Here is a 27,553-nt window from a genome sequence, read left to right on the forward strand (position 1 = left end):
GCAGCTCAACTTGATAGGGCAGCTCAACTTGAGAGGACAGCTCAACTTGAGAGGACAGCTCAACTAGAGAGGACAGCACAACTTAAGAGGACAGCTCAACTTAAGAGGACAGCTCAACTTAAAAGGGCAGCTTAACTTCAGAGGGCAGCTCAACTTGAGAGGGCAGCTCAACTTGAGAGGGCAGCTCAACTTGAGAGGGCAGCTCAACTTGAGTGTACAGCTCAACTTGAGAGGACAGCTCAACTAGAGAGGACAGCTCATCTTGAGAGGATAGCTCAACTTGAGAGGACAGCTCAACTTAAGAGGAGAGCTCAACTTAAAAGGGCAGCTCAACTTCAGAGGGCAGCTCAACTTGAGAGGGCAGCTCAACTTGATAGGGCAGCTCAACTTGAGAGGACAGCTCAACTTGAGAGGACAGCTCAACTAGAGAGGACAGCTCAACTAGAGAGGACAGCTCAACTAGAGAGGACAGCTCAACTAGGAAAGACAGCTGAACTAGAGAGGACAGCTCAACTAGAGAGGACAGATCAACTAGAGAAGACAGCTCAACTTGAGAGGACAGCTTAACTTTAGAGGACAGCTCAACTTGAGAGGACAGCTCAACTTCAGAGGACAGCTCAACTTGAGAGGACAGCTCAACCTGAGATGACAGCTCAACTTGAGAGGACAGCTCAACTTGCGAGGGCAGCTCAACTTCAGAGGGCAGCTCAACTTGAGAGGACAGCTCAACTTGCGAGGACAGCACAACTTGTGCGGACAGCACAGCTTGCACCGACAGCAAAGCTTGCACCGACAGCAAAGCTTGCAAGGACAGCACGGCTTGCTAAGACAGCACGGATTGCGACGACAGCACGGCTTGCGAGGACAGCACGGCTTGCGCGGACAGCACAGCTTGAGAGAGCAGCACAGCTTGCAGGGACAGCACAGCTTGCGAGGACAACACAGGTTGCGGGGACAGCACAGCTTGCGGGGACAGCACAGCTTGCGGGGACAGCACACCTTGCGGGGACAGCACAGATTGCGAGGACAGCTCAACTTGAGAGGACAGCTCAACCTGAGAGGAAAGCTCAACCTGAGAGGACAGCTCAACTAGAGAGGACAGCTCAACTTTAAAGGACAGCTCAACTTGAGAGGACAATTCAACTTGAGAGGACAGCTCAACTTGAGAGGGCAGCTCAACTTGAGAGGGCAGCTCAACTTCAGAGGGCAGCTCAACTTCAGAGGGCAGCTCAGCTTGAGAGGGCAGCTCAACTTGAGAGGGCAGCTCAACTTGAGAGGACAGCTCAATTTGAGAGGACAGCACAACTTGAGAGGACAGCACAACTTGCGAGGACAGCACAACTTGGGAGGACACCACAGCTTGCGCCGACAGCAAAGCTTGCACTGACAGCAAAGCTTGCAAGGACAGCACGGCTTGCGAGGACAGCACGGATTGCGACGACAGCACGGCTTGCGAGGACAGCACGGCTTGCGAGGACAGCACAGGTTGCGAGAGCAGCTCAACTTGAGAGGACAGGTCAACTTAAAAGGGCAGCTCAACTTCAGAGGGCAGCTCAACTTGAGAGGGCAGCTCAACTTGAGAACGCAGCTCAACTTGAGAGGGCAGCTCAACTTGAGTGTACAGCTCAACTTGAGAGGAAATCTCATCTTGAGAGGACAGCTCAACTTGAGAGGACAGCTCAACTTAAAAGGGCAGCTCAACTTCAGAGGGCAGCTCAACTTGAGAGGGCAGCTCAACTTGATAGGGCAGCTCAACTTGAGAGGACAGCTCAACTTGAGAGGACAGCTCAACTAGAGAGGACAGCACAACTTAAGAGGACAGCTCAACTTAAAAGGGCAGCTCAACTTCAGAGGGCAGCTCAACTTGAGAGGGCAGCTCAACTTGAGAGGGCAGCTCAACTTGAGAGGGCAGCTCAACTTGAGTGGGCAGCTCAACTTGAGAGGGTAGCTCAACTTGAGTGTACAGCTCAACTTGAGAGGAAATCTCAAGCTGAGAGGACACCTCAACCTGAGAGGACAGCTCAACTTGAGAGGACAGTCCAACTGTAGAGGACAGCAGAACTGTAGAGGACAGCAGAACTGTAGAGGACAGCTCAACTTGAGAGGACACCTCAACTTGAGAGGACAGCTCAACTTGAGAGGACAGCTCAACTTGAGAGGACAGCTCAACTTGAGAGGACAGCTCAACTCGAGAGGACAGCACAACTTGAGAGGACAGCACAACTTGCGAGGACAGCACAACTTGCGAGGACAGCAAAGCTTGCGAGGACAGCAAAGCTTGTGTGGACAGTAAAACTTGTGAGGACAGCACGGCTTGCGAGGACAGCAAGGCTTGCGTGGACAGCATGGCTTCCGAGGACAGCACGGCTTGCGAGGACAGCACGGCTTGTGAGGACAGCATGGCTTGCGATTACAGCACGGCTTGCGAGGACAGCTCGGCTTGCTAGGACAGCACAGCTTGCGAGGACAGCACAGCTTGCGAGGACAGCACAGCTTGCGAGGACAGCACAGCTTGCGATGACAGCACAACTTGCGAGGACAGCACGGCTTGCGAGGACAGCTCAACTTGAGAGGACAGCTCAACTTGAGAGGACAGCTCAACTTGAGAGGACAGCTCAACCTGAGAGGACAGCTCAACTTGAGAGGACAGCTTAACTTGAGAGGACAGCTCAACTTGAGAGGGCAGCTCAACTTGAGAGGACAGCTCAACTTGAGAGGACAGCTCATCTACAGAGGACAGCTCATCTAGAGAGGACAGCTCAACATCAGAGGACAGCTCAACTTGAAGGAGAGGTCAACTTGAGAGGACATCTCAACTTGAGAGGACAGCTCAACTTGAGAGGACAGCTCAACTTGAGAGGACAGCTCAACTAGAGAGGGCAGCTCATCTTGAGAGGACAGCTCAACTTGAGAGGACAGCTCAACTTGAGAGGACAGCTCAACTTGGGAGGGCAGCTCAACTTGAGAGGGCAGCTCAACTTGAGAGGGCAGCTCAACTTGAGAGGGCAGCTCAACTTGAGAGGAAATCTCAACCTGAGAGGACACCTCAACCTGAGAGGACAGCTCAACTTGAGAGGACAGTCCAACTGTAGAGGACAGCTCAACTGTAGAGGACAGCTCAACTTGAGAGGACAGCTCAACTTGAGAGGACAGCACAACTTGCGAGGACAGCACAACTTGCGAGGACAGCAAAGCTTGCGAGGACAGCAAAGCTTGAGAGGACAGCAAAGTTTGTGATGACAGCATGGCTTGCGAGGACAGCAAGGCTTGCGTGGACAGCACGTCTTCCGAGGACAGCACGGCTTGCGAGGACAGCACGGCTTGCGAGGACAGCACAGCTTGCGAGGACAGCACGGCTTGCAAGGACAGCACGGCTTGCAAGGACAGCACAGCTTGCGATGACAGCACAACTTGCGAGGACAGCACGGCTTGCGAGGACAGCTCAACTTGAGAGGACAGCTCAACTTGAGAGGACAGCTCAACTTGAGAGGACAGCTCAACCTGAGAGGACAGCTCAACTTGAGAGGACAGCTTAACTTGAGAGGACAGCTCAACTTGACAGGGCAGCTCAACTTGAGAGGACAGCTCAACTTGAGAGGACAGCTCATCTACAGAGGACAGCTCATCTAGAGAGGACAGCTCAACATCAGAGGACAGCTCAACTTGAAGGAGAGGTCAACTTGAGAGGACATCTCAACTTGAGAGGACAGCTCAACTTGAGAGGACAGCTCAACTTGAGAGGACAGCTCAACTAGAGAGGGCAGCTCATCTTGAGAGGACAGCTCAACTTGAGAGGACAGCTCAACTTGAGAGGACAGCTCAACTTGGGAGGGCAGCTCAACTTGAGAGGGCAGCTCAACTTGAGAGGGCAGCTCAACTTGAGAGGGCAGCTCAACTTGAGAGGAAATCTCAACCTGAGAGGACACCTCAACCTGAGAGGACAGCTCAACTTGAGAGGACAGTCCAACTGTAGAGGACAGCTCAACTGTAGAGGACAGCTCAACTTGAGAGGACAGCTCAACTTGAGAGGACAGCACAACTTGCGAGGACAGCACAACTTGCGAGGACAGCAAAGCTTGCGAGGACAGCAAAGCTTGAGAGGACAGCAAAGTTTGTGATGACAGCATGGCTTGCGAGGACAGCAAGGCTTGCGTGGACAGCACGTCTTCCGAGGACAGCACGGCTTGCGAGGACAGCACGGCTTGCGAGGACAGCACAGCTTGCGAGGACAGCACGGCTTGCAAGGACAGCACGGCTTGCAAGGACAGCATGGCTTGCGAGGACAGCACGGCTTGCAAGGACAGCTCATTTTGAGAGGACAGCTCAACTTGAGAGGACAGCTCAACTTGAGAGGACAGCTCAACTTGAGTGGACAGCTTAACTTGAGAGGACAGCTCAACTTGAGAGGACAGCTCAACTTGAGAGGACAGCTCATCTAGAGAGGACAGCTCATCTGGAGAAGACAGCTCATCTAGAGAGGACAGCTCAACATCAGAGGACAGCTCAACTTGAAGGAGAGGTCAACTTAAGAGGACATCTCAACTTGAGAGGACAGCTCAACTTGAGAGGACAGCTTAACTTGAGAGGACAGCTCAACTTCAGAGGACAGCTCAACTTCAGAGGACAGCTCAAGTTGAGAGGACAGCTCAACTAGAGAAGACAGCGCAACTTGAGAGGTCAGCTCAAGTTGAGAGGACAGCTCAAGTTGAGAGGACAGCTCAACTTGAGAGGACAGCTCAACTTGAGAGGACAGCTCAAGTTGAGAGGACAGCTCAACTTGAGAGGACAGCTCAACTTGAGAAGACAGCTCAACTTGAGAGGACGGCACAACATGAAAGGACAGCACAACTTGAGAGGACAGCTCAACTTGACAGGACAGCTCAACTTGAGAGGACAGCTCAGCCTGAGAGGACAGCTTAACTTGAGAGGACAGCTCAACTTGAGAGGACAGCACTACTTGAGAGGAAAGCACAACTTGCGAGGACAGCAAAGCTTGTGAGGACAGCACAGCTTGCCGGGACAGCACGGCTTTCTAGGACAGCACAGCTTGCGAGGACAGCACAGCTTGTGAGGACTGCACAGCTTGCGAGGACAGCACAGCTTGCGAGGACAGCACAGCTTGCGAGGACAGCACGGCTTGTGAGGACAGCACAGCTTGCGAGGACAGCACAGCTTGTGAGGACAGCACAGCTTGCGAGGACAGCACAGTTTGCGAGGACAGCACAGCTTGCGAGGACAGCACTGCTTGATAGGACAGCTCAACTTGAGAGAACAGCTCAACTTGTGAGGACAGCTCAACGTGAGAGAACAGCTCAACTAGAGAGGACAGCTCAACTTGAGAGGACAGCTCAACTTGAGAGGACAGCACAACTTGCGAGGACAGCACAACTTGCGAGGACAGCAAAGCTTGTGAGGACAGCAAAGCTTGAGAGGACAGCAAAGTTTGTGATGACAGCACGGCTTGCGAGGACAGCACGCCTTTCCAGGACAGCACGGCTTGCAAGGACAGCACGGCTTGCGTGGACAGCACGGCGTGTGAGGACAGCACGGGTTGCGAGGACAGCACGGGTTGCGAGGACAGCACGGCAAGCGAGGACAGCATGGCTTGCGAGGACAGCACAGGTTGTGAGGACACGACAGATTGCGAGGACAGCAAAGCTTTCAAGGACAGCACAGCTTCCGAGGACAGCACAGCTTCCGAGGACAGCAAAGCTTCCGATGACAGCACAGCTTGCGAGGACAGCACAGCTTGCGTGGACAGCACAGCTTGCGAAGACAGCACAGCTTGCAAGGACTGCACAGCTTGCGAGGAGAGCACATCTTGTGAGGACAGCACAGCTTGCGAGGACAGCACAGATTGCGAGGACAGCACAGCTTGTGAGGACAGCATAGCTTGCGAGAACTGCACAGCTTGCGAGGACAGCACAGCTTGCGAGGACAGCATAGCTTGCGAGAACAGCACACCTTGTGGGGACAGCACAGCTTGCGGGGACAGCTAAACTTGAGAGGAGTGCTCAACTAGAGAGGACAGATCAACTAGAGAGGACAGATCAACTTGAGAGGACAGATCAACTGGCGAGGACAGCTCAACTTGCTAGGACAGCTAGACTTACGAGAACAGCTCAACCTGCCAGGACAGCTCAACTTGAGAGGAGAGCACAACTTGAGAAGACAGCTCAACTTGTGAGGACGGCTCAACTTGAGACGACAGCTCAGTTTGAGACAACAGCACAACTTGAGAGGACAGCTCAACTTGAGAGGACAGCTCCACTAGAGCGGATAGCTCAACTTGAGAGGACAGCTCTACTTGAGAGGACAGCTCTACTTGAGAGGACAGCTCAACTTGAGAGGACACCTCAACTTGAGAGGATAGCTCAACTTGAGAGGACACCTCATTTTGAGAGGACACCTCAACCTGAGAGGACACCTCAACTTGAAAGGACACCTCAACTTGAGAAGATACCTCAACTTGAGAGGACAGCTCAATTTGAGAGGACAGCTCAACTTGAGAGGACAGCTCGATTTGAGAGGACAGCTCAACTTGAGAGGACAGCTCATATTGAGAGGTCAGCTCAACTTGAGAGGACAGCTACACTTGAGAGGACAGCACAACTTGGGAGGACAGCACAACTTGAGAGGGCAGCACAACTTGAGAGGACAGTACAACTTGCGAGGACAGCACAACTTGCACTAACAGCACAACTTGGGAGGACAGCACAGCTTGCGAGGACGGCACAGCTTGCGAGGACAGCACAGCTTGCGAGGACAGCGCAGCTTGCAAGGAGAGCTCAACTTGCGAGGACAGCTCAACTTGAGAGGACAGCACTACTTGAGAGGACAGCACAAGTTGCGATGATAGCAAAGCTTGCAAGGACAGCACAGCTTGTGAGGACAGCACGGCTAGCGAGGACAGTACGATTTGCGAGGACAGGTCGGCTGGCGAGGACAGCACGGCTTGCGAGGACAGCACGGGTTGCGAGGACAGCACAGGTTGTGAGGACAGCACAGCTTGCGAGGACAGCACAGCTTGCGAGGACATCACTGCTTGTGAGGACAGCACAGCTTGCGAGGTCAGCACAGCTTGCGAGGACAGCACAGCTTGCGAGGACAGCACAGCTTGCGAGGACAGCACAGCTTGCGAGGACAGTACAGCTTGCAAGGACAGCACAGCTTGCGAGGACAGCACAGCTTGCGAGGACAGCACAGCTTGCGAGGACAGTACAGCTTGCAAGGACAGCACAGCTTGCGAGGACAGCACAGCTTGCGAGGACAGCACACCTTGCAAAGACGGCACAGCTTGCGTAGACGGCACAGCCTGCGAGGACAGCTCAACTTGAGAGGACAGCTCAACTTGAGAGGACAGCTCAACTTGAGAGGACAGCTCAACGTCAGAGGACAGCTCAACTTGAGAGGTCAGCTCAACGTGAGAGGACAGCCCAACTTGAGAGGACAGCGCTATTTGAGAGGAAAGCACAACTTGCGAGGACAGCAATGCTTGTGAGGACAGCACAGCTTGCCAGGACAGCACGGCTTTCTAGGACAGCACAGCTTGCGAGCACAGCACAGCTTGCGAGGAAAGCACAGCTTGCGAGGAAAGCACAGCTTGCGAGGACAGCACAGCTTCCGAGGACAGCACAGCTTGCGAGGACAGCACAGCTTGCGAGGGCAGCACTGCTTGCGAGGACAGCTCAACTTGAGAGGACAGCTCAACTTGTGAGGACGGCTCAACGTGAGAGAACAGCTCAACTAGAGAGGACAGCTCAACTAGAGACGACAGCTCAACTAGGGAAGACAGCTCTACTACAGAGGACAGCTCAACTAGAGAGGACAGATCAACTAGAGAAGACAGCTCAACTTTAGAGGACAGCTCAAGTTGAGAGGACATCTCAACTTGAGAGGACAGCTCAACTTGAGAGGACAGCTCAACCTGAGACGACAGCTCAACTTGAGAGGACAGCACAACTTGAGAGGACAGCACAACTTGGGAGGGCAGCACAACTTGGGCGGACAGCACAGCTTGCGCCGACAGCAAAGCTTGCACCGACAGCAAAGCTTGCAAGGACAGCACGGCTTGCGAGGACAGCACGGATATCGACGACAGCACGGCTTGCGAGGACAGCATGGCTTGCAAGGACAGCACAGCTTGCGAGAGCAGCACAGCTTGCAGCGACAGCACAGCTTGTGAGGACAGCACAGCTTGCGGGGACAGCTCAGCTTGAGGGGACAGCACAGCTTGCGGGGACAGCACAGCTTGCGGGGACAGCACAGCTTGCGGGGACAGCACAGCTTGCGGGGACAGCACATATTACGAGGACAGCTCAACTTGAGAGGACAGCTCAACCTGAGAGGAAAGCTCAACCTGAAAGGACAGCTCAACTAGAGAGGACAGCTCAATTTTAGAGGACAGCTCAACTTGAGATGACAGCTCAACTTGAGAGGACAGGTCAACTTGAGAGGACAGCTCAACTTGACAGGACAGCTCAATTTGACAGCTCAACTTGAGAGGACAGCTCAACTAGAGAGGACAGCTCATCTTGAGAGGACAGCTCAACTTGAGAGGACAGCTCAACTTGAGAGGGCAGCTCAACTTGAGTGTACAGCTCAACTTGAGAGGACAGCTCAAATTGAGAGGACAGCTCAATTTGAGAGGACAGCACAACTTGCGAGGACAGCACAACTTGCGAGGACAGCAAAGCTTGCGAGGACAGCAAAGCTTGTGAGGACAGCAATGCTTGTGAGGACAGCACGGCTTGCGAGGACAGCAAGGCTTGGGTGGACAGCATGGCTTCCGAGGACAGCACGGCTTGCGAGGACAGCACAGCTTGTGAGGACAGCACAGCTTGCGAGGACAGCACAGCTTGCGATGACAGCATGGCTTGCAAGGACAGCACGGCTTGCGAGGACAGCACAGCTTGCGAGGACAGCACAGCTTGCGAGGACAGCACAGCTTGCGAGGACAGCACAGCTTTCGAGGACAGCACAGCTTGTGATGACAGCACAACTTGCGAGGACAGCACGGCTTGCGAGGACAGCTCAACTTGAGAGGACAGCTCAACTTGAGAGGACAGCTAAACTTGAGAGGACAGCCCACCTTGAGAGAACAGCTCATCTAGAGAGGACAGCTCATCTAGAGAGGACAGCTCAACATCAGAGGACAGCTCAACTTGAAGGAGAAGTGAACTTGAGAGGACAGCTTAACTTGAGAGGACAGCTCAACTTGAGAGGACAGCTCAACTTGAGAGGACAGCTCAACTAGAGAGGGCAGCTCAACTAGAGAGGGCATCTCAACTAGGGAGGTCAGCTCAACTAGAGAGGGAAGCTCAACTTGAGAGGACAGCTCAACTTAAGAGGACAGCTCAACTTGAGAGGGCAGCTCAACTTGAGAGGGCAGCTCAACTTGAGAGGGCAGCTCAACTTGAGAGGGCAGCTCAACTTGAGAGGGCAGCTCATTTTGACAGGGCAGCTCAACTTGAGAGGGCAGCTCAACTTGAGTGTACAGCTCAACTTGAGAGGAAATCTCAACCTGAGAGGACACCTCAACCTGAGAGGACAGCTCAACTTGAGAGGACAGCTCAACTTGAGAGGACAGCTCATCTTGAGTGGACAGCTCAACTTGAGAGGACGGCACAACTTGAAAGGACAGCACAACTTGAGAGGACAGCTCAACTTGAGAGGACAGCTCAACTTGAGAAGACAGCTCAACCTGAGAGGACAGCTTAACTTGAGATGACAGCTCAACTTGAGAGGGCAGCTCAACTTGAGAGGCCAGCACTACTTGAGAGGAAAGCACAACTTGCGAGGACAGCACAACTTGCGAGGACAGCAAAGCTTGCGAGAACAGCACAGCTTGCCAGGACAGCACGGCTTTCTAGGACAGCACAGCTTGAGAGAAAACCACAGCCTGCGAGGACAGCACAGCTTGCGAGGACAGCACAGCTTGCGAGAGCAGCACAGCTTGCAGGGACAGCACAGCTTGCGAGGACAGCACAGCTTGTGGGGACAGCACAGCTGGCGGGGACAGCACAGCTTGCGGGGACGGCACAGCTTGCGGGGACGGCACAGCTTGCGGGGTCAGCACAGCTTGTGGGGACAGCACAGCTTGCGGGGACAGCACACCTTGCGGGGACAGCACAGATTGCGAGGACAGCTCAACTTGGGAGGACAGCTCAACCTGAGAGGAAAGCTCAACCTGAGAGGACAACTCAGCTAGAGAGGACAGCTCAACTTTAGAGGACAGCTCAACTTGAGAGGACAGCACAACTTGCGAGGACAGCACAACTTGCGAGGACAGCAAAGCTTGCGAGGACAGCAAAGCTTGTGAGGACAGCACGGCTTGCAAGGACAGCACGACTTGCGAGGACAGCACAGCTTGCGAGGACAGCATGGCTTGCAAGGACAGCACGGCTTGCGAGGACAGCACAGCTTGCGAGGAGAGCACAGCATGCGAGGATAGCTCAACTTAAGAGGACAGCTGAACTTCAGAGGACAGCTCAACTTCAGAGGACAGCTTAACTTGAGAGGACAGCTCAACTTCAGAGGGCAGCTCAACTTGAGAGGACAGCTCAACTTGAGAGGACAGCTCATCCAGAGAGGACAGCTCATCTAGAGAGGACAGCTCAACATCAGAGGACAGCTCAACTTGAAGGAGAGGTCAACTTGAGATGACATCTCAACTTGAGAGGACAGCTCAACTTGAGAGGACAGCTCAACTAGAGAGGACAGCTCAACTAGAGAGGACAGCTCAACTAGAGAGGACAGCTCAACTAGGGAAGACAGCTGAACTAGAGAGGACAGCTCAACTAGAGAGGACAGATCAACTAGAGAAGACAGCTCAACTTGAGAGGACAGCTTAACTTTAGAGGACAGCTCAACTTGAGAGGACAGCTCAACTTGAGAGGACAGCTCAACTTGAGAGGACAGCTCAACCTGAGATGACAGCTCAACTTGAGAGGACAGCTCAACTTGAGAGGACAGCTCAACTTGAGAGGACAGCTCAACTAGAGAGGACAGCTCAACTAGAGAGGACAGCTCAACTTGAGAGGACAGCACAACTTGCGAGGACAGCACAACTTGTGCGGACAGCACAGCTTGCACCGACAGCAAAGCTTGCACCGACAGCAAAGCTTGCAAGGACAGCACGGCTTGCTAAGACAGCACGGATTGCGACGACAGCACGGCTTGCGAGGACAGCACGGCTTGCGAGGACAGCACAGCTTGAGAGAGCAGCACAGCTTGCAGGGACAGCTTAGCTTGCGAGGACAACACAGGTTGCGGGGACAGCACAGCTTGCGGGGACAGCACAGCTTGCGGGGACAGCACACCTTGCGGGGACAGCACAGATTGCGAGGACAGCTCAACTTGAGAGGACAGCTCAACCTGAGAGGAAAGCTCAACCTGAGAGGACAGCTCAACTAGAGAGGACAGCTCAACTTTAGAGGACAGCTCAACTTGAGAGGACAATTCAACTTGAGAGGACAGCTCAACTTGAGAGGGCAGCTCAACTTGAGAGGGCAGCTCAACTTCAGAGGGCAGTTCAACTTCAGAGGGCAGCTCAGCTTGAGATGGCAGCTCAACTTGAGAGGGCAGCTCAACTTGAGAGGACAGCTCAATTTGAGAGGACAGCACAACTTGAGAGACAGCACAACTTGCGAGGACAGCACAACTTGGGAGGACACCACAGCTTGCGCCGACAGCAAAGCCTGCACAGACAGCAAAGCTTGCAAGGACAGCACGGCTTGCGAGGACAGCACGGATTGCGACGACAGCACGGCTTGCGAGGACAGCACGGCTTGCGAGGACAGCACAGGTTGCGAGAGCAGCTCAACTTGAGAGGACAGGTCAACTTAAAAGGGCAGCTCAACTTCAGAGGGCAGGTCAACTTGAGAGGGCAGCTCAACTTGAGAACGCAGCTCAACTTGAGAGGGCAGCTCAACTTGAGTGTACAGCTCAACTTGAGAGGAAATCTCATCTTGAGAGGACAGCTCAACTTGAGAGGACAGCTCAACTTAAAAGGGCAGCTCAACTTCAGAGGGCAGCTCAACTTGAGAGGGCAGCTCAACTTGATAGGGCAGCTCAACTTGAGAGGACAGCTCAACTTGAGAGGACAGCTCAACTAGAGAGGACAGCACAACTTAAGAGGACAGCTCAACTTAAGAGGACAGCTCAACTTAAAAGGGCAGCTCAACTTCAGAGGGCAGCTCAACTTGAGAGGGCAGCTCAACTTGAGAGGGCAGCTCAACTTGAGAGGGCAGCTCAACTTGAGTGTACAGCTCAACTTGAGAGGACAGCTCAACTAGAGAGGACAGCTCATCTTGAGAGGATAGCTCAACTTGAGAGGACAGCTCAACTTAAGAGGAGAGCTCAACTTAAAAGGGCAGCTCAACTTCAGAGGGCAGCTCAGCTTGAGAGGGCAGCTCAACTTGATAGGGCAGCTCAACTTGAGAGGACAGCTCAACTTGAGAGGACAGCTCAACTAGAGAGGACAGCTCAACTAGAGAGGACAGCTCAACTAGAGAGGACAGCTCAACTAGGAAAGACAGCTGAACTAGAGAGGACAGCTCAACTAGAGAGGACAGATCAACTAGAGAAGACAGCTCAACTTGAGAGGACAGCTTAACTTTAGAGGACAGCTCAACTTGAGAGGACAGCTCAACTTCAGAGGACAGCTCAACTTGAGAGGACAGCTCAACCTGAGATGACAGCTCAACTTGAGAGGACAGCTCAACTTGCGAGGGCAGCTCAACTTCAGAGGGCAGCTCAACTTGAGAGGACAGCTCAACTTGCGAGGACAGCACAACTTGTGCGGACAGCACAGCTTGCACCGACAGCAAAGCTTGCACCGACAGCAAAGCTTGCAAGGACAGCACGGCTTGCTAAGACAGCACGGATTGCGACGACAGCACGGCTTGCGAGGACAGCACGGCTTGCGCGGACAGCACAGCTTGAGAGAGCAGCACAGCTTGCAGGGACAGCACAGCTTGCGAGGACAACACAGGTTGCGGGGACAGCACAGCTTGCGGGGACAGCACAGCTTGCGGGGACAGCACACCTTGCGGGGACAGCACAGATTGCGAGGACAGCTCAACTTGAGAGGACAGCTCAACCTGAGAGGAAAGCTCAACCTGAGAGGACAGCTCAACTAGAGAGGACAGCTCAACTTTAAAGGACAGCTCAACTTGAGAGGACAATTCAACTTGAGAGGACAGCTCAACTTGAGAGGGCAGCTCAACTTGAGAGGGCAGCTCAACTTCAGAGGGCAGCTCAACTTCAGAGGGCAGCTCAGCTTGAGAGGGCAGCTCAACTTGAGAGGGCAGCTCAACTTGAGAGGACAGCTCAATTTGAGAGGACAGCACAACTTGAGAGGACAGCACAACTTGCGAGGACAGCACAACTTGGGAGGACACCACAGCTTGCGCCGACAGCAAAGCTTGCACTGACAGCAAAGCTTGCAAGGACAGCACGGCTTGCGAGGACAGCACGGATTGCGACGACAGCACGGCTTGCGAGGACAGCACGGCTTGCGAGGACAGCACAGGTTGCGAGAGCAGCTCAACTTGAGAGGACAGGTCAACTTAAAAGGGCAGCTCAACTTCAGAGGGCAGCTCAACTTGAGAGGGCAGCTCAACTTGAGAACGCAGCTCAACTTGAGAGGGCAGCTCAACTTGAGTGTACAGCTCAACTTGAGAGGAAATCTCATCTTGAGAGGACAGCTCAACTTGAGAGGACAGCTCAACTTAAAAGGGCAGCTCAACTTCAGAGGGCAGCTCAACTTGAGAGGGCAGCTCAACTTGATAGGGCAGCTCAACTTGAGAGGACAGCTCAACTTGAGAGGACAGCTCAACTAGAGAGGACAGCACAACTTAAGAGGACAGCTCAACTTAAAAGGGCAGCTCAACTTCAGAGGGCAGCTCAACTTGAGAGGGCAGCTCAACTTGAGAGGGCAGCTCAACTTGAGAGGGCAGCTCAACTTGAGTGGGCAGCTCAACTTGAGAGGGTAGCTCAACTTGAGTGTACAGCTCAACTTGAGAGGAAATCTCAAGCTGAGAGGACACCTCAACCTGAGAGGACAGCTCAACTTGAGAGGACAGTCCAACTGTAGAGGACAGCAGAACTGTAGAGGACAGCAGAACTGTAGAGGACAGCTCAACTTGAGAGGACACCTCAACTTGAGAGGACAGCTCAACTTGAGAGGACAGCTCAACTTGAGAGGACAGCTCAACTTGAGAGGACAGCTCAACTCGAGAGGACAGCACAACTTGAGAGGACAGCACAACTTGCGAGGACAGCACAACTTGCGAGGACAGCAAAGCTTGCGAGGACAGCAAAGCTTGTGTGGACAGCAAAACTTGTGAGGACAGCACGGCTTGCGAGGACAGCAAGGCTTGCGTGAACAGCATGGCTTCCGAGGACAGCACGGCTTGCGAGGACAGCACGGCTTGTGAGGACAGCATGGCTTGCGAGGACAGCACGGCTTGCGAGGACAGCTCGGCTTGCTAGGACAGCACAGCTTGCGAGGACAGCACAGCTTGCGAGGACAGCACAGCTTGCGAGGACAGCACAGCTTGCGATGACAGCACAACTTGCGAGGACAGCACGGCTTGCGAGGACAGCTCAACTTGAGAGGACAGCTCAACTTGAGAGGACAGCTCAACTTGAGAGGACAGCTCAACCTGAGAGGACAGCTCAACTTGAGAGGACAGCTTAACTTGAGAGGACAGCTCAACTTGAGAGGGCAGCTCAACTTGAGAGGACAGCTCAACTTGAGAGGACAGCTCATCTACAGAGGACAGCTCATCAAGAGAGGACAGCTCAACATCAGAGGACAGCTCAACTTGAAGGAGAGGTCAACTTGAGAGGACATCTCAACTTGAGAGGACAGCTCAACTTGAGAGGACAGCTCAACTTGAGAGGACAGCTCAACTAGAGAGGGCAGCTCATCTTGAGAGGACAGCTCAACTTGAGAGGACAGCTCAACTTGAGAGGACAGCTCAACTTGGGAGGGCAGCTCAACTTGAGAGGGCAGCTCAACTTGAGAGGGCAGCTCAACTTGAGAGGGCAGCTCAACTTGAGAGGAAATCTCAACCTGAGAGGACACCTCAACCTGAGAGGACAGCTCAACTTGAGAGGACAGTCCAACTGTAGAGGACAGCTCAACTGTAGAGGACAGCTCAACTTGAGAGGACAGCTCAACTTGAGAGGACAGCACAACTTGCGAGGACAGCACAACTTGCGAGGACAGCAAAGCTTGCGAGGACAGCAAAGCTTGAGAGGACAGCAAAGTTTGTGATGACAGCATGGCATGCGAGGACAGCAAGGCTTGCGTGGACAGCACGTCTTCCGAGGACAGCACGGCTTGCGAGGACAGCACGGCTTGCGAGGACAGCACAGCTTGCGAGGACAGCACGGCTTGCAAGGACAGCACGGCTTGCAAGGACAGCACAGCTTGCGATGACAGCACAACTTGCGAGGACAGCACGGCTTGCGAGGACAGCTCAACTTGAGAGGACAGCTCAACTTGAGAGGACAGCTCAACTTGAGAGGACAGCTCAACCTGAGAGGACAGCTCAACTTGAGAGGACAGCTTAACTTGAGAGGACAGCTCAACTTGAGAGGGCAGCTCAACTTGAGAGGACAGCTCAACTTGAGAGGACAGCTCATCTACAGAGGACAGCTCATCTAGAGAGGACAGCTCAACATCAGAGGACAGCTCAACTTGAAGGAGAGGTCAACTTGAGAGGACATCTCAACTTGAGAGGACAGCTCAACTTGAGAGGACAGCTCAACTTGAGAGGACAGCTCAACTAGAGAGGGCAGCTCATCTTGAGAGGACAGCTCAACTTGAGAGGACAGCTCAACTTGAGAGGACAGCTCAACTTGGGAGGGCAGCTCAACTTGAGAGGGCAGCTCAACTTGAGAGGGCAGCTCAACTTGAGAGGGCAGCTCAACTTGAGAGGAAATCTCAACCTGAGAGGACACCTCAACCTGAGAGGACAGCTCAACTTGAGAGGACAGTCCAACTGTAGAGGACAGCTCAACTGTAGAGGACAGCTCAACTTGAGAGGACAGCTCAACTTGAGAGGACAGCACAACTTGCGAGGACAGCACAACTTGCGAGGACAGCAAAGCTTGCGAGGACAGCAAAGCTTGAGAGGACAGCAAAGTTTGTGATGACAGCATGGCTTGCGAGGACAGCAAGGCTTGCGTGGACAGCACGTCTTCCGAGGACAGCACGGCTTGCGAGGACAGCACGGCTTGCGAGGACAGCACAGCTTGCGAGGACAGCACGGCTTGCAAGGACAGCACGGCTTGCAAGGACAGCATGGCTTGCGAGGACAGCACGGCTTGCAAGGACAGCTCATTTTGAGAGGACAGCTCAACTTGAGAGGACAGCTCAACTTGAGAGGACAGCTCAACTTGAGTGGACAGCTTAACTTGAGAGGACAGCTCAACTTGAGAGGACAGCTCAACTTGAGAGGACAGCTCATCTAGAGAGGACAGCTCATCTGGAGAAGACAGCTCATCTAGAGAGGACAGCTCAACATCAGAGGACAGCTCAACTTGAAGGAGAGGTCAACTTAAGAGGACATCTCAACTTGAGAGGACAGCTCAACTTGAGAGGACAGCTTAACTTGAGAGGACAGCTCAACTTCAGAGGACAGCTCAACTTCAGAGGACAGCTCAAGTTGAGAGGACAGCTCAACTAGAGAAGACAGCGCAACTTGAGAGGTCAGCTCAAGTTGAGAGGACAGCTCAAGTTGAGAGGACAGCTCAACTTGAGAGGACAGCTCAACTTGAGAGGACAGCTCAAGTTGAGAGGACAGCTCAACTTGAGAGGACAGCTCAACTTGAGAAGACAGCTCAACTTGAGAGGACGGCACAACATGAAAGGACAGCACAACTTGAGAGGACAGCTCAACTTGACAGGACAGCTCAACTTGAGAGGACAGCTCAGCCTGAGAGGACAGCTTAACTTGAGAGGACAGCTCAACTTGAGAGGACAGCACTACTTGAGAGGAAAGCACAACTTGCGAGGACAGCAAAGCTTGTGAGGACAGCACAGCTTGCCGGGACAGCACGGCTTTCTAGGACAGCACAGCTTGCGAGGACAGCACAGCTTGTGAGGACTGCACAGCTTGCGAGGACAGCACAGCTTGCGAGGACAGCACAGCTTGCAAGGACAGCACGGCTTGTGAGGACAGCACAGCTTGCGAGGACAGCACAGCTTGTGAGGACAGCACAGCTTGCGAGGACAGCACAGTTTGCGAGGACAGCACAGCTTGCGAGGACAGCACTGCTTGATAGGACAGCTCAACTTGAGAGAACAGCTCAACTTGTGAGGACAGCTCAACGTGAGAGAACAGCTCAACTAGAGAGGACAGCTCAACTTGAGAGGACAGCTCAACTTGAGAGGACAGCACAACTTGCGAGGACAGCACAACTTGCGAGGACAGCAAAGCTTGTGAGGACAGCAAAGCTTGAGAGGACAGCAAAGTTTGTGATGACAGCACGGCTTGCGAGGACAGCACGCCTTTCCAGGACAGCACGGCTTGCAAGGACAGCACGGCTTGCGTGGACAGCACGGCGTGTGAGGACAGCACGGGTTGCGAGGACAGCACGGGTTGCGAGGACAGCACGGCAAGCGAGGACAGCATGGCTTGCGAGGACAGCACAGGTTGTGAGGACAGGACAGATTGCGAGGACAGCAAAGCTTTCAAGGACAGCACAGCTTCCGAGGACAGCACAGCTTCCGAGGACAGCAAAGCTTCCGATGACAGCACAGCTTGCGAGGACAGCACAGCTTGCGTGGACAGCACAGCTTGCGAAGACAGCACAGCTTGCAAGGACTGCACAGCTTGCGAGGAGAGCACATCTTGTGAGGACAGCACAGCTTGCGAGGACAGCACAGCTTGCGAGGACAGCACAGATTGCGAGGACAGCACAGCTTGTGAGGACAGCATAGCTTGCGAGAACTGCACAGCTTGCGAGGACAGCACAGCTTGCGAGGACAGCATAGCTTGCGAGAACAGCACACCTTGTGGGGACAGCACAGCTTGCGGGGACAGCTAAACTTGAGAGGAGTGCTCAACTAGAGAGGACAGATCAACTAGAGAGGACAGATCAACTTGAGAGGACAGATCAACTGGCGAGGACAGCTCAACTTGCTAGGACAGCTAGACTTACGAGAACAGCTCAACCTGCCAGGACAGCTCAACTTGAGAGGAGAGCACAACTTGAGAAGACAGCTCAACTTGTGAGGACGGCTCAACTTGAGACGACAGCTCAGTTTGAGACAACAGCACAACTTGAGAGGACAGCTCAACTTGAGAGGACAGCTCCACTAGAGCGGATAGCTCAACTTGAGAGGACAGCTCTACTTGAGAGGACAGCTCTACTTGAGAGGACAGCTCAACTTGAGAGGACACCTCAACTTGAGAGGATAGCTCAACTTGAGAGGACACCTCATTTTGAGAGGACACCTCAACCTGAGAGGACACCTCAACTTGAAAGGACACCTCAACTTGAGAAGATACCTCAACTTGAGAGGACAGCTCAATTTGAGAGGACAGCTCAACTTGAGAGGACAGCTCGATTTGAGAGGACAGCTCAACTTGAGAGGACAGCTCATATTGAGAGGTCAGCTCAACTTGAGAGGACAGCTACACTTGAGAGGACAGCACAACTTGGGAGGACAGCACAACTTGAGAGGGCAGCACAACTTGAGAGGACAGTACAACTTGCGAGGACAGCACAACTTGCACTAACAGCACAACTTGGGAGGACAGCACAGCTTGCGAGGACGGCACAGCTTGCGAGGACAGCACAGCTTGCGAGGACAGCGCAGCTTGCAAGGAGAGCTCAACTTGCGAGGACAGCTCAACTTGAGAGGACAGCACTACTTGAGAGGACAGCACAAGTTGCGATGATAGCAAAGCTTGCAAGGACAGCACAGCTTGTGAGGACAGCACGGCTAGCGAGGACAGTACGATTTGCGAGGACAGGTCGGCTGGCGAGGACAGCACGGCTTGCGAGGACAGCACGGGTTGCGAGGACAGCACAGGTTGTGAGGACAGCACAGCTTGCGAGGACAGCACAGCTTGCGAGGACATCACTGCTTGTGAGGACAGCACAGCTTGCAAGGACAGCACAGCTTGCGAGGACAGCACAGCTTGCGAGGACAGCACAGATTGTGAGGACAGCTCAACTTGGGAGGACAGCTCAACCTGAGAGGAAAGCTCAACCTGAGAGGACAACTCAGCTAGAGAGGACAGCTCAACTTTAGAGGACAGCTCAACTTGAGAGGACAGCACAACTTGCGAGGACAGCACAACTTGCGAGGACAGCAAAGCTTGCGAGGACAGCAAAGCTTGTGAGGACAGCACGGCTTGCAAGGACAGCACGACTTGCGAGGACAGCACAGCTTGCGAGGACAGCATGGCTTGCAAGGACAGCACGGCTTGCGAGGACAGCACAGCTTGCGAGGATAGCACAGCATGCGAGGATAGCTCAACTTAAGAGGACAGCTGAACTTCAGAGGACAGCTCAACTTCAGAGGACAGCTTAACTTGAGAGGACAGCTCAACTTCAGAGGGCAGCTCAACTTGAGAGGACAGCTCAACTTGAGAGGACAGCTCATCCAGAGAGGACAGCTCATCTAGAGAGGACAGCTCAACATCAGAGGACAGCTCAACTTGAAGGAGAGGTCAACTTGAGATGACATCTCAACTTGAGAGGACAGCTCAACTTGAGAGGACAGCTCAACTAGAGAGGACAGCTCAACTAGAGAGGACAGCTCAACTAGAGAGGACAGCTCAACTAGGGAAGACAGCTGAACTAGAGAGGACAGCTCAACTAGAGAGGACAGATCAACTAGAGAAGACAGCTCAACTTGAGAGGACAGCTTAACTTTAGAGGACAGCTCAACTTGAGAGGACAGCTCAACTTGAGAGGACAGCTCAACTTGAGAGGACAGCTCAACCTGAGATGACAGCTCAACTTGAGAGGACAGCTCAACTTGAGAGGACAGCTCAACTTGAGAGGACAGCTCAACTAGAGAGGACAGCTCAACTAGAGAGGACAGCTCAACTTGAGAGGACAGCACAACTTGCGAGGACAGCACAACTTGTGCGGACAGCACAGCTTGCACCGACAGCAAAGCTTGCACCGACAGCAAAGCTTGCAAGGACAGCACGGCTTGCTAAGACAGCACGGATTGCGACGACAGCACGGCTTGCGAGGACAGCACGGCTTGCGAGGACAGCACAGCTTGAGAGAGCAGCACAGCTTGCAGGGACAGCACAGCTTGCGAGGACAACACAGGTTGCGGGGACAGCACAGCTTGCGGGGACAGCACAGCTTGCGGGGACAGCACACCTTGCGGGGACAGCACAGATTGCGAGGACAGCTCAACTTGAGAGGACAGCTCAACCTGAGAGGAAAGCTCAACCTGAGAGGACAGCTCAACTAGAGAGGACAGCTCAACTTTAGAGGACAGCTCAACTTGAGAGGACAATTCAACTTGAGAGGACAGCTCAACTTGAGAGGGCAGCTCAACTTGAGAGGGCAGCTCAACTTCAGAGGGCAGTTCAACTTCAGAGGGCAGCTCAGCTTGAGATGGCAGCTCAACTTGAGAGGGCAGCTCAACTTGAGAGGACAGCTCAATTTGAGAGGACAGCACAACTTGAGAGGACAGCACAACTTGCGAGGACAGCACAACTTGGGAGGACACCACAGCTTGCGCCGACAGCAAAGCCTGCACAGACAGCAAAGCTTGCAAGGACAGCACGGCTTGCGAGGACAGCACGGATTGCGACGACAGCACGGCTTGCGAGGACAGCACGGCTTGCGAGGACAGCACAGGTTGCGAGAGCAGCTCAACTTGAGAGGACAGGTCAACTTAAAAGGGCAGCTCAACTTCAGAGGGCAGGTCAACTTGAGAGGGCAGCTCAACTTGAGAACGCAGCTCAACTTGAGAGGGCAGCTCAACTTGAGTGTACAGCTCAACTTGAGAGGAAATCTCATCTTGAGAGGACAGCTCAACTTGAGAGGACAGCTCAACTTAAAAGGGCAGCTCAACTTCAGAGGGCAGCTCAACTTGAGAGGGCAGCTCAACTTGATAGGGCAGCTCAACTTGAGAGGACAGCTCAACTTGAGAGGACAGCTCAACTAGAGAGGACAGCACAACTTAAGAGGACAGCTCAACTTAAGAGGACAGCTCAACTTAAAAGGGCAGCTCAACTTCAGAGGGCAGCTCAACTTGAGAGGGCAGCTCAACTTGAGAGGGCAGCTCAACTTGAGAGGGCAGCTCAACTTGAGTGTACAGCTCAACTTGAGAGGACAGCTCAACTAGAGAGGACAGCTCATCTTGAGAGGATAGCTCAACTTGAGAGGACAGCTCAACTTAAGAGGAGAGCTCAACTTAAAAGGGCAGCTCAACTTCAGAGGGCAGCTCAACTTGAGAGGGCAGCTCAACTTGATAGGGCAGCTCAACTTGAGAGGACAGCTCAACTTGAGAGGACAGCTCAACTAGAGAGGACAGCTCAACTAGAGAGGACAGCTCAACTAGAGAGGACAGCTCAACTAGGAAAGACAGCTGAACTAGAGAGGACAGCTCAACTAGAGAGGACAGATCAACTAGAGAAGACAGCTCAACTTGAGAGGACAGCTTAACTTTAGAGGACAGCTCAACTTGAGAGGACAGCTCAACTTCAGAGGACAGCTCAACTTGAGAGGACAGCTCAACCTGAGATGACAGCTCAACTTGAGAGGACAGCTCAACTTGCGAGGGCAGCTCAACTTCAGAGGGCAGCTCAACTTGAGAGGACAGCTCAACTTGCGAGGACAGCACAACTTGTGCGGACAGCACAGCTTGCACCGACAGCAAAGCTTGCACCGACAGCAAAGCTTGCAAGGACAGCACGGCTTGCTAAGACAGCACGGATTGCGACGACAGCACGGCTTGCGAGGACAGCACGGCTTGCGCGGACAGCACAGCTTGAGAGAGCAGCACAGCTTGCAGGGACAGCACAGCTTGCGAGGACAACACAGGTTGCGGGGACAGCACAGCTTGCGGGGACAGCACAGCTTGCGGGGACAGCACACCTTGCGGGGACAGCACAGATTGCGAGGACAGCTCAACTTGAGAGGACAGCTCAACCTGAGAGGAAAGCTCAAAATGAGAGGACAGCTCAACTAGAGAGGACAGCTCAACTTTAAAGGACAGCTCAACTTGAGAGGACAATTCAACTTGAGAGGACAGCTCAACTTGAGAGGGCAGCTCAACTTGAGAGGGCAGCTCAACTTCAGAGGGCAGCTCAACTTCAGAGGGCAGCTCAGCTTGAGAGGGCAGCTCAACTTGAGAGGGCAGCTCAACTTGAGAGGACAGCTCAATTTGAGAGGACAGCACAACTTGAGAGGACAGCACAACTTGCGAGGACAGCACAACTTGGGAGGACACCACAGCTTGCGCCGACAGCAAAGCTTGCACTGACAGCAAAGCTTGCAAGGACAGCACGGCTTGCGAGGACAGCACGGATTGCGACGACAGCACGGCTTGCGAGGACAGCACGGCTTGCGAGGACAGCACAGGTTGCGAGAGCAGCTCAACTTGAGAGGACAGGTCAACTTAAAAGGGCAGCTCAACTTCAGAGGGCAGCTCAACTTGAGAGGGCAGCTCAACTTGAGAACGCAGCTCAACTTGAGAGGGCAGCTCAACTTGAGTGTACAGCTCAACTTGAGAGGAAATCTCATCTTGAGAGGACAGCTCAACTTGAGAGGACAGCTCAACTTAAAAGGGCAGCTCAACTTCAGAGGGCAGCTCAACTTGAGAGGGCAGCTCAACTTGATAGGGCAGCTCAACTTGAGAGGACAGCTCAACTTGAGAGGACAGCTCAACTAGAGAGGACAGCACAACTTAAGAGGACAGCTCAACTTAAAAGGGCAGCTCAACTTCAGAGGGCAGCTCAACTTGAGAGGGCAGCTCAACTTGAGAGGGCAGCTCAACTTGAGAGGGCAGCTCAACTTGAGTGGGCAGCTCAACTTGAGAGGGTAGCTCAACTTGAGTGTACAGCTCAACTTGAGAGGAAATCTCAAGCTGAGAGGACACCTCAACCTGAGAGGACAGCTCAACTTGAGAGGACAGTCCAACTGTAGAGGACAGCAGAACTGTAGAGGACAGCAGAACTGTAGAGGACAGCTCAACTTGAGAGGACACCTCAACTTGAGAGGACAGCTCAACTTGAGAGGACAGCTCAACTTGAGAGGACAGCTCAACTTGAGAGGACAGCTCAACTCGAGAGGACAGCACAACTTGAGAGGACAGCACAACTTGCGAGGACAGCACAACTTGCGAGGACAGCAAAGCTTGCGAGGACAGCAAAGCTTGTGTGGACAGCAAAACTTGTGAGGACAGCACGGCTTGCGAGGACAGCAAGGCTTGCGTGGACAGCATGGCTTCCGAGGACAGCACGGCTTGCGAGGACAGCACGGCTTGTGAGGACAGCATGGCTTGCGAGGACAGCACGGCTTGCGAGGACAGCTCGGCTTGCTAGGACAGCACAGCTTGCGAGGACAGCACAGCTTGCGAGGACAGCACAGCTTGCGAGGACAGCACAGCTTGCGATGACAGCACAACTTGCGAGGACAGCACGGCTTGCGAGGACAGCTCAACTTGAGAGGACAGCTCAACTTGAGAGGACAGCTCAACTTGAGAGGACAGCTCAACCTGAGAGGACAGCTCAACTTGAGAGGACAGCTTAACTTGAGAGGACAGCTCAACTTGAGAGGGCAGCTCAACTTGAGAGGACAGCTCAACTTGAGAGGACAGCTCATCTACAGAGGACAGCTCATCTAGAGAGGACAGCTCAACATCAGAGGACAGCTCAACTTGAAGGAGAGGTCAACTTGAGAGGACATCTCAACTTGAGAGGACAGCTCAACTTGAGAGGACAGCTCAACTTGAGAGGACAGCTCAACTAGAGAGGGCAGCTCATCTTGAGAGGACAGCTCAACTTGAGAGGACAGCTCAACTTGAGAGGACAGCTCAACTTGGGAGGGCAGCTCAACTTGAGAGGGCAGCTCAACTTGAGAGGGCAGCTCAACTTGAGAGGGCAGCTCAACTTGAGAGGAAATCTCAACCTGAGAGGACACCTCAACCTGAGAGGACAGCTCAACTTGAGAGGACAGTCCAACTGTAGAGGACAGCTCAACTGTAGAGGACAGCTCAACTTGAGAGGACAGCTCAACTTGAGAGGACAGCACAACTTGCGAGGACAGCACAACTTGCGAGGACAGCAAAGCTTGCGAGGACAGCAAAGCTTGAGAGGACAGCAAAGTTTGTGATGACAGCATGGCTTGCGAGGACAGCAAGGCTTGCGTGGACAGCACGTCTTCCGAGGACAGCACGGCTTGCGAGGACAGCACGGCTTGCGAGGACAGCACAGCTTGCGAGGACAGCACGGCTTGCAAGGACAGCACGGCTTGCAAGGACAGCACAGCTTGCGATGACAGCACAACTTGCGAGGACAGCACGGCTTGCGAGGACAGCTCAACTTGAGAGGACAGCTCAACTTGAGAGGACAGCTCAACTTGAGAGGACAGCTCAACCTGAGAGGACAGCTCAACTTGAGAGGACAGCTTAACTTGAGAGGACAGCTCAACTTGAGAGGGCAGCTCAACTTGAGAGGACAGCTCAACTTGAGAGGACAGCTCATCTACAGAGGACAGCTCATCTAGAGAGGACAGCTCAACATCAGAGGACAGCTCAACTTGAAGGAGAGGTCAACTTGAGAGGACATCTCAACTTGAGAGGACAGCTCAACTTGAGAGGACAGCTCAACTTGAGAGGACAGCTCAACTAGAGAGGGCAGCTCATCTTGAGAGGACAGCTCAACTTTAGAGGACAGCTCAACTTGAGAGGACAGCTCAACTTGGGAGGGCAGCTCAACTTGAGAGGGCAGCTCAACTTGAGAGGGCAGCTCAACTTGAGAGGGCAGCTCAACTTGAGAGGAAATCTCAACCTGAGAGGACACCTCAACCTGAGAGGACAGCTCAACTTGAGAGGACAGTCCAACTGTAGAGGACAGCTCAACTGTAGAGGACAGCTCAACTTGAGAGGACAGCTCAACTTGAGAGGACAGCACAACTTGCGAGGACAGCACAACTTGCGAGGACAGCAAAGCTTGCGAGGACAGCAAAGCTTGAGAGGACAGCAAAGTTTGTGATGACAGCATGGCTTGCGAGGACAGCAAGGCTTGCGTGGACAGCACGTCTTCCGAGGACAGCACGGCTTGCGAGGACAGCACGGCTTGCGAGGACAGCACAGCTTGCGAGGACAGCACGGCTTGCAAGGACAGCACGGCTTGCAAGGACAGCATGGCTTGCGAGGACAGCACGGCTTGCAAGGACAGCTCATTTTGAGAGGACAGCTCAACTTGAGAGGACAGCTCAACTTGAGAGGACAGCTCAACTTGAGTGGACAGCTTAACTTGAGAGGACAGCTCAACTTGAGAGGACAGCTCAACTTGAGAGGACAGCTCATCTAGAGAGGACAGCTCATCTGGAGAAGACAGCTCATCTAGAGAGGACAGCTCAACATCAGAGGACAGCTCAACTTGAAGGAGAGGTCAACTTAAGAGGACATCTCAACTTGAGAGGACAGCTCAAGTTGAGAGGACAGCTCAACTTGAGAGGACAGCTCAACTTGAGAGGACAGCTCAAGTTGAGAGGACAGCTCAACTTGAGAGGACAGCTCAACTTGAGAAGACAGCTCAACTTGAGAGGACGGCACAACATGAAAGGACAGCACAACTTGAGAGGACAGCTCAACTTGACAGGACAGCTCAACTTGAGAGGACAGCTCAGCCTGAGAGGACAGCTTAACTTGAGAGGACAGCTCAACTTGAGAGGACAGCACTACTTGAGAGGAAAGCACAACTTGCGAGGACAGCAAAGCTTGTGAGGACAGCACAGCTTGCCGGGACAGCACGGCTTTCTAGGACAGCACAGCTTGCGAGGACAGCACAGCTTGTGAGGACTGCACAGCTTGCGAGGACAGCACAGCTTGCGAGGACAGCACAGCTTGCAAGGACAGCACGGCTTGTGAGGACAGCACAGCTTGTGAGGACAGCACAGCTTGTGAGGACAGCACAGCTTGCGAGGACAGCACAGTTTGCGAGGACAGCACAGCTTGCGAGGACAGCACTGCTTGATAGGACAGCTCAACTTGAGAGAACAGCTCAACTTGTGAGGACAGCTCAACGTGAGAGAACAGCTCAACTAGAGAGGACAGCTCAACTTGAGAGGACAGCTCAACTTGAGAGGACAGCACAACTTGCGAGGACAGCACAACTTGCGAGGACAGCAAAGCTTGTGAGGACAGCAAAGCTTGAGAGGACAGCAAAGTTTGTGATGACAGCACGGCTTGCGAGGACAGCACGCCTTTCCAGGACAGCACGGCTTGCAAGGACAGCACGGCTTGCGTGGACAGCACGGCGTGTGAGGACAGCACGGGTTGCGAGGACAGCACGGGTTGCGAGGACAGCACGGCAAGCGAGGACAGCATGGCTTGCGAGGACAGCACAGGTTGTGAGGACAGGACAGATTGCGAGGACAGCAAAGCTTTCAAGGACAGCACAGCTTCCGAGGACAGCACAGCTTCCGAGGACAGCAAAGCTTCCGATGACAGCACAGCTTGCGAGGACAGCACAGCTTGCGTGGACAGCACAGCTTGCGAAGACAGCACAGCTTGCAAGGACTGCACAGCTTGCGAGGAGAGCACATCTTGTGAGGACAGCACAGCTTGCGAGGACAGCACAGCTTGCGAGGACAGCACAGATTGCGAGGACAGCACAGCTTGTGAGGACAGCATAGCTTGCGAGAACTGCACAGCTTGCGAGGACAGCACAGCTTGCGAGGACAGCATAGCTTGCGAGAACAGCACACCTTGTGGGGACAGCACAGCTTGCGGGGACAGCTAAACTTGAGAGGAGTGCTCAACTAGAGAGGACAGATCAACTAGAGAGGACAGATCAACTTGAGAGGACAGATCAACTGGCGAGGACAGCTCAACTTGCTAGGACAGCTAGACTTACGAGAACAGCTCAACCTGCCAGGACAGCTCAACTTGAGAGGAGAGCACAACTTGAGAAGACAGCTCAACTTGTGAGGACGGCTCAACTTGAGACGACAGCTCAGTTTGAGACAACAGCACAACTTGAGAGGACAGCTCAACTTGAGAGGACAGCTCCACTAGAGCGGATAGCTCAACTTGAGAGGACAGCTCTACTTGAGAGGACAGCTCTACTTGAGAGGACAGCTCAACTTGAGAGGACACCTCAACTTGAGAGGATAGCTCAACTTGAGAGGACACCTCATTTTGAGAGGACACCTCAACCTGAGAGGACACCTCAACTTGAAAGGACACCTCAACTTGAGAAGATACCTCAACTTGAGAGGACAGCTCAATTTGAGAGGACAGCTCAACTTGAGAGGACAGCTCGATTTGAGAGGACAGCTCAACTTGAGAGGACAGCTCATATTGAGAGGTCAGCTCAACTTG

At 53.4% G+C, this 27,553-nt stretch overlaps 6 protein-coding genes across 6 annotated transcripts; 2 read left to right on the forward strand and 4 right to left on the reverse strand.

The window, feature by feature from the left end:
* Positions 1-9,343: 9,343 nt before the first annotated feature.
* Positions 9,344-10,384, reverse strand: LOC124741200 (E3 ubiquitin-protein ligase RNF12-B-like). The gene is made up of 2 exons (XM_047248703.1): positions 9,917-10,384; positions 9,344-9,868 (listed from the first exon to the last, which is right to left on the reverse strand). Exons 1-2 carry the CDS (start codon positions 10,382-10,384, stop codon positions 9,344-9,346), a joined length of 993 nt encoding a protein of 330 aa, XP_047104659.1.
* Positions 10,385-11,561: 1,177 nt separating this feature from the next.
* Positions 11,562-12,116, forward strand: LOC124741201 (seminal vesicle major clotting proteins-like). Its single transcript, XM_047248704.1, has one exon. The coding sequence runs from the start codon at positions 11,562-11,564 to the stop codon at positions 12,114-12,116; it is 555 nt and encodes a 184-aa protein (XP_047104660.1).
* A 249-nt stretch (positions 12,117-12,365) lies between these two features.
* LOC124741202 (pinin-like) lies at positions 12,366-13,696 on the reverse strand. The gene is made up of 3 exons (XM_047248705.1): positions 13,672-13,696; positions 12,921-13,570; positions 12,366-12,872 (listed from the first exon to the last, which is right to left on the reverse strand). Exons 1-3 carry the CDS (start codon positions 13,694-13,696, stop codon positions 12,366-12,368), a joined length of 1,182 nt encoding a protein of 393 aa, XP_047104661.1.
* An 8,226-nt stretch (positions 13,697-21,922) lies between these two features.
* LOC124741203 lies at positions 21,923-22,746 on the reverse strand. Its single transcript, XM_047248706.1, has 2 exons — positions 22,722-22,746; positions 21,923-22,620 (listed from the first exon to the last, which is right to left on the reverse strand). Exons 1-2 carry the CDS (start codon positions 22,744-22,746, stop codon positions 21,923-21,925), a joined length of 723 nt encoding a protein of 240 aa, XP_047104662.1.
* A 1,098-nt stretch (positions 22,747-23,844) lies between these two features.
* LOC124741204 lies at positions 23,845-25,370 on the reverse strand. Its single transcript, XM_047248707.1, has 2 exons — positions 24,755-25,370; positions 23,845-24,707 (listed from the first exon to the last, which is right to left on the reverse strand). Exons 1-2 carry the CDS (start codon positions 25,368-25,370, stop codon positions 23,845-23,847), a joined length of 1,479 nt encoding a protein of 492 aa, XP_047104663.1.
* LOC124741205 (seminal vesicle major clotting proteins-like) lies at positions 25,369-25,954 on the forward strand. Its single transcript, XM_047248708.1, has 2 exons — positions 25,369-25,393; positions 25,494-25,954. The coding sequence occupies exons 1-2, from the start codon at positions 25,369-25,371 to the stop codon at positions 25,952-25,954; spliced, it is 486 nt and encodes a 161-aa protein (XP_047104664.1).
* Positions 25,955-27,553: the final 1,599 nt, after the last annotated feature.

The sequence above is a fragment of the Schistocerca piceifrons genome, unplaced genomic scaffold, assembly GCF_021461385.2.
Source record: "Schistocerca piceifrons isolate TAMUIC-IGC-003096 unplaced genomic scaffold, iqSchPice1.1 HiC_scaffold_1883, whole genome shotgun sequence".
Lineage (NCBI taxonomy): Eukaryota > Metazoa > Arthropoda > Insecta > Orthoptera > Acrididae > Schistocerca > Schistocerca piceifrons.

Excerpts from the sequence above, each read along its gene's own strand:
- LOC124741200 (XM_047248703.1), bottom strand. The coding sequence starts at position 10,384 with ATGCTGTCCTCGCAAGCTGTGCTGTCCTCGCAAGTCGTGCTGTCCTTG. Across the intron at positions 9,869-9,916 it reads CTGTGCTGTCCTCGCAAGCT|AAAGCCGTGCTGTCCTGGCA; the intron begins GTGCTGTCCTCG and ends GTGCTGTCCTAG.
- LOC124741201 (XM_047248704.1), top strand. The coding sequence starts at position 11,562 with ATGGCAGCTCAACTTGAGAGGGCAGCTCAACTTGAGAGGACAGCTCAA.
- LOC124741202 (XM_047248705.1), bottom strand. The coding sequence starts at position 13,696 with ATGAGATTTCCTCTCAAGTTGAGCT. Across the intron at positions 13,571-13,671 it reads ATTTCCTCTCAAGTTGAGCT|TTGACCTGTCCTCTCAAGTT; the intron begins GTACACTCAAGT and ends TGCCCTTTTAAG. Across the intron at positions 12,873-12,920 it reads CTGTGCTGTCCGCGCAAGCC|CAAGCCGTGCTGTCCTTGCA; the intron begins GTGCTGTCCTCG and ends GTGCTGTCTTAG.
- LOC124741203 (XM_047248706.1), bottom strand. The coding sequence starts at position 22,746 with ATGAGATTTCCTCTCAAGTTGAGCT. Across the intron at positions 22,621-22,721 it reads ATTTCCTCTCAAGTTGAGCT|TTGACCTGTCCTCTCAAGTT; the intron begins GTACACTCAAGT and ends TGCCCTTTTAAG.
- LOC124741205 (XM_047248708.1), top strand. The coding sequence starts at position 25,369 with ATGGCTTGCGAGGACAGCACGGCTT. Across the intron at positions 25,394-25,493 it reads TTGCGAGGACAGCACGGCTT|CTCAACTTGAGAGGACAGCT; the intron begins GCAAGGACAGCT and ends TTGAGAGGACAG.
- LOC124741204 (XM_047248707.1), bottom strand. The coding sequence starts at position 25,370 with ATGCTGTCCTTGCAAGCCGTGCTGTCCTTGCAAGCCGTGCTGTCCTCG. Across the intron at positions 24,708-24,754 it reads CCTCTCCTTCAAGTTGAGCT|ATGAGCTGTCCTCTCAAGTT; the intron begins GTCCTCTGATGT and ends TGTCCTCTGTAG.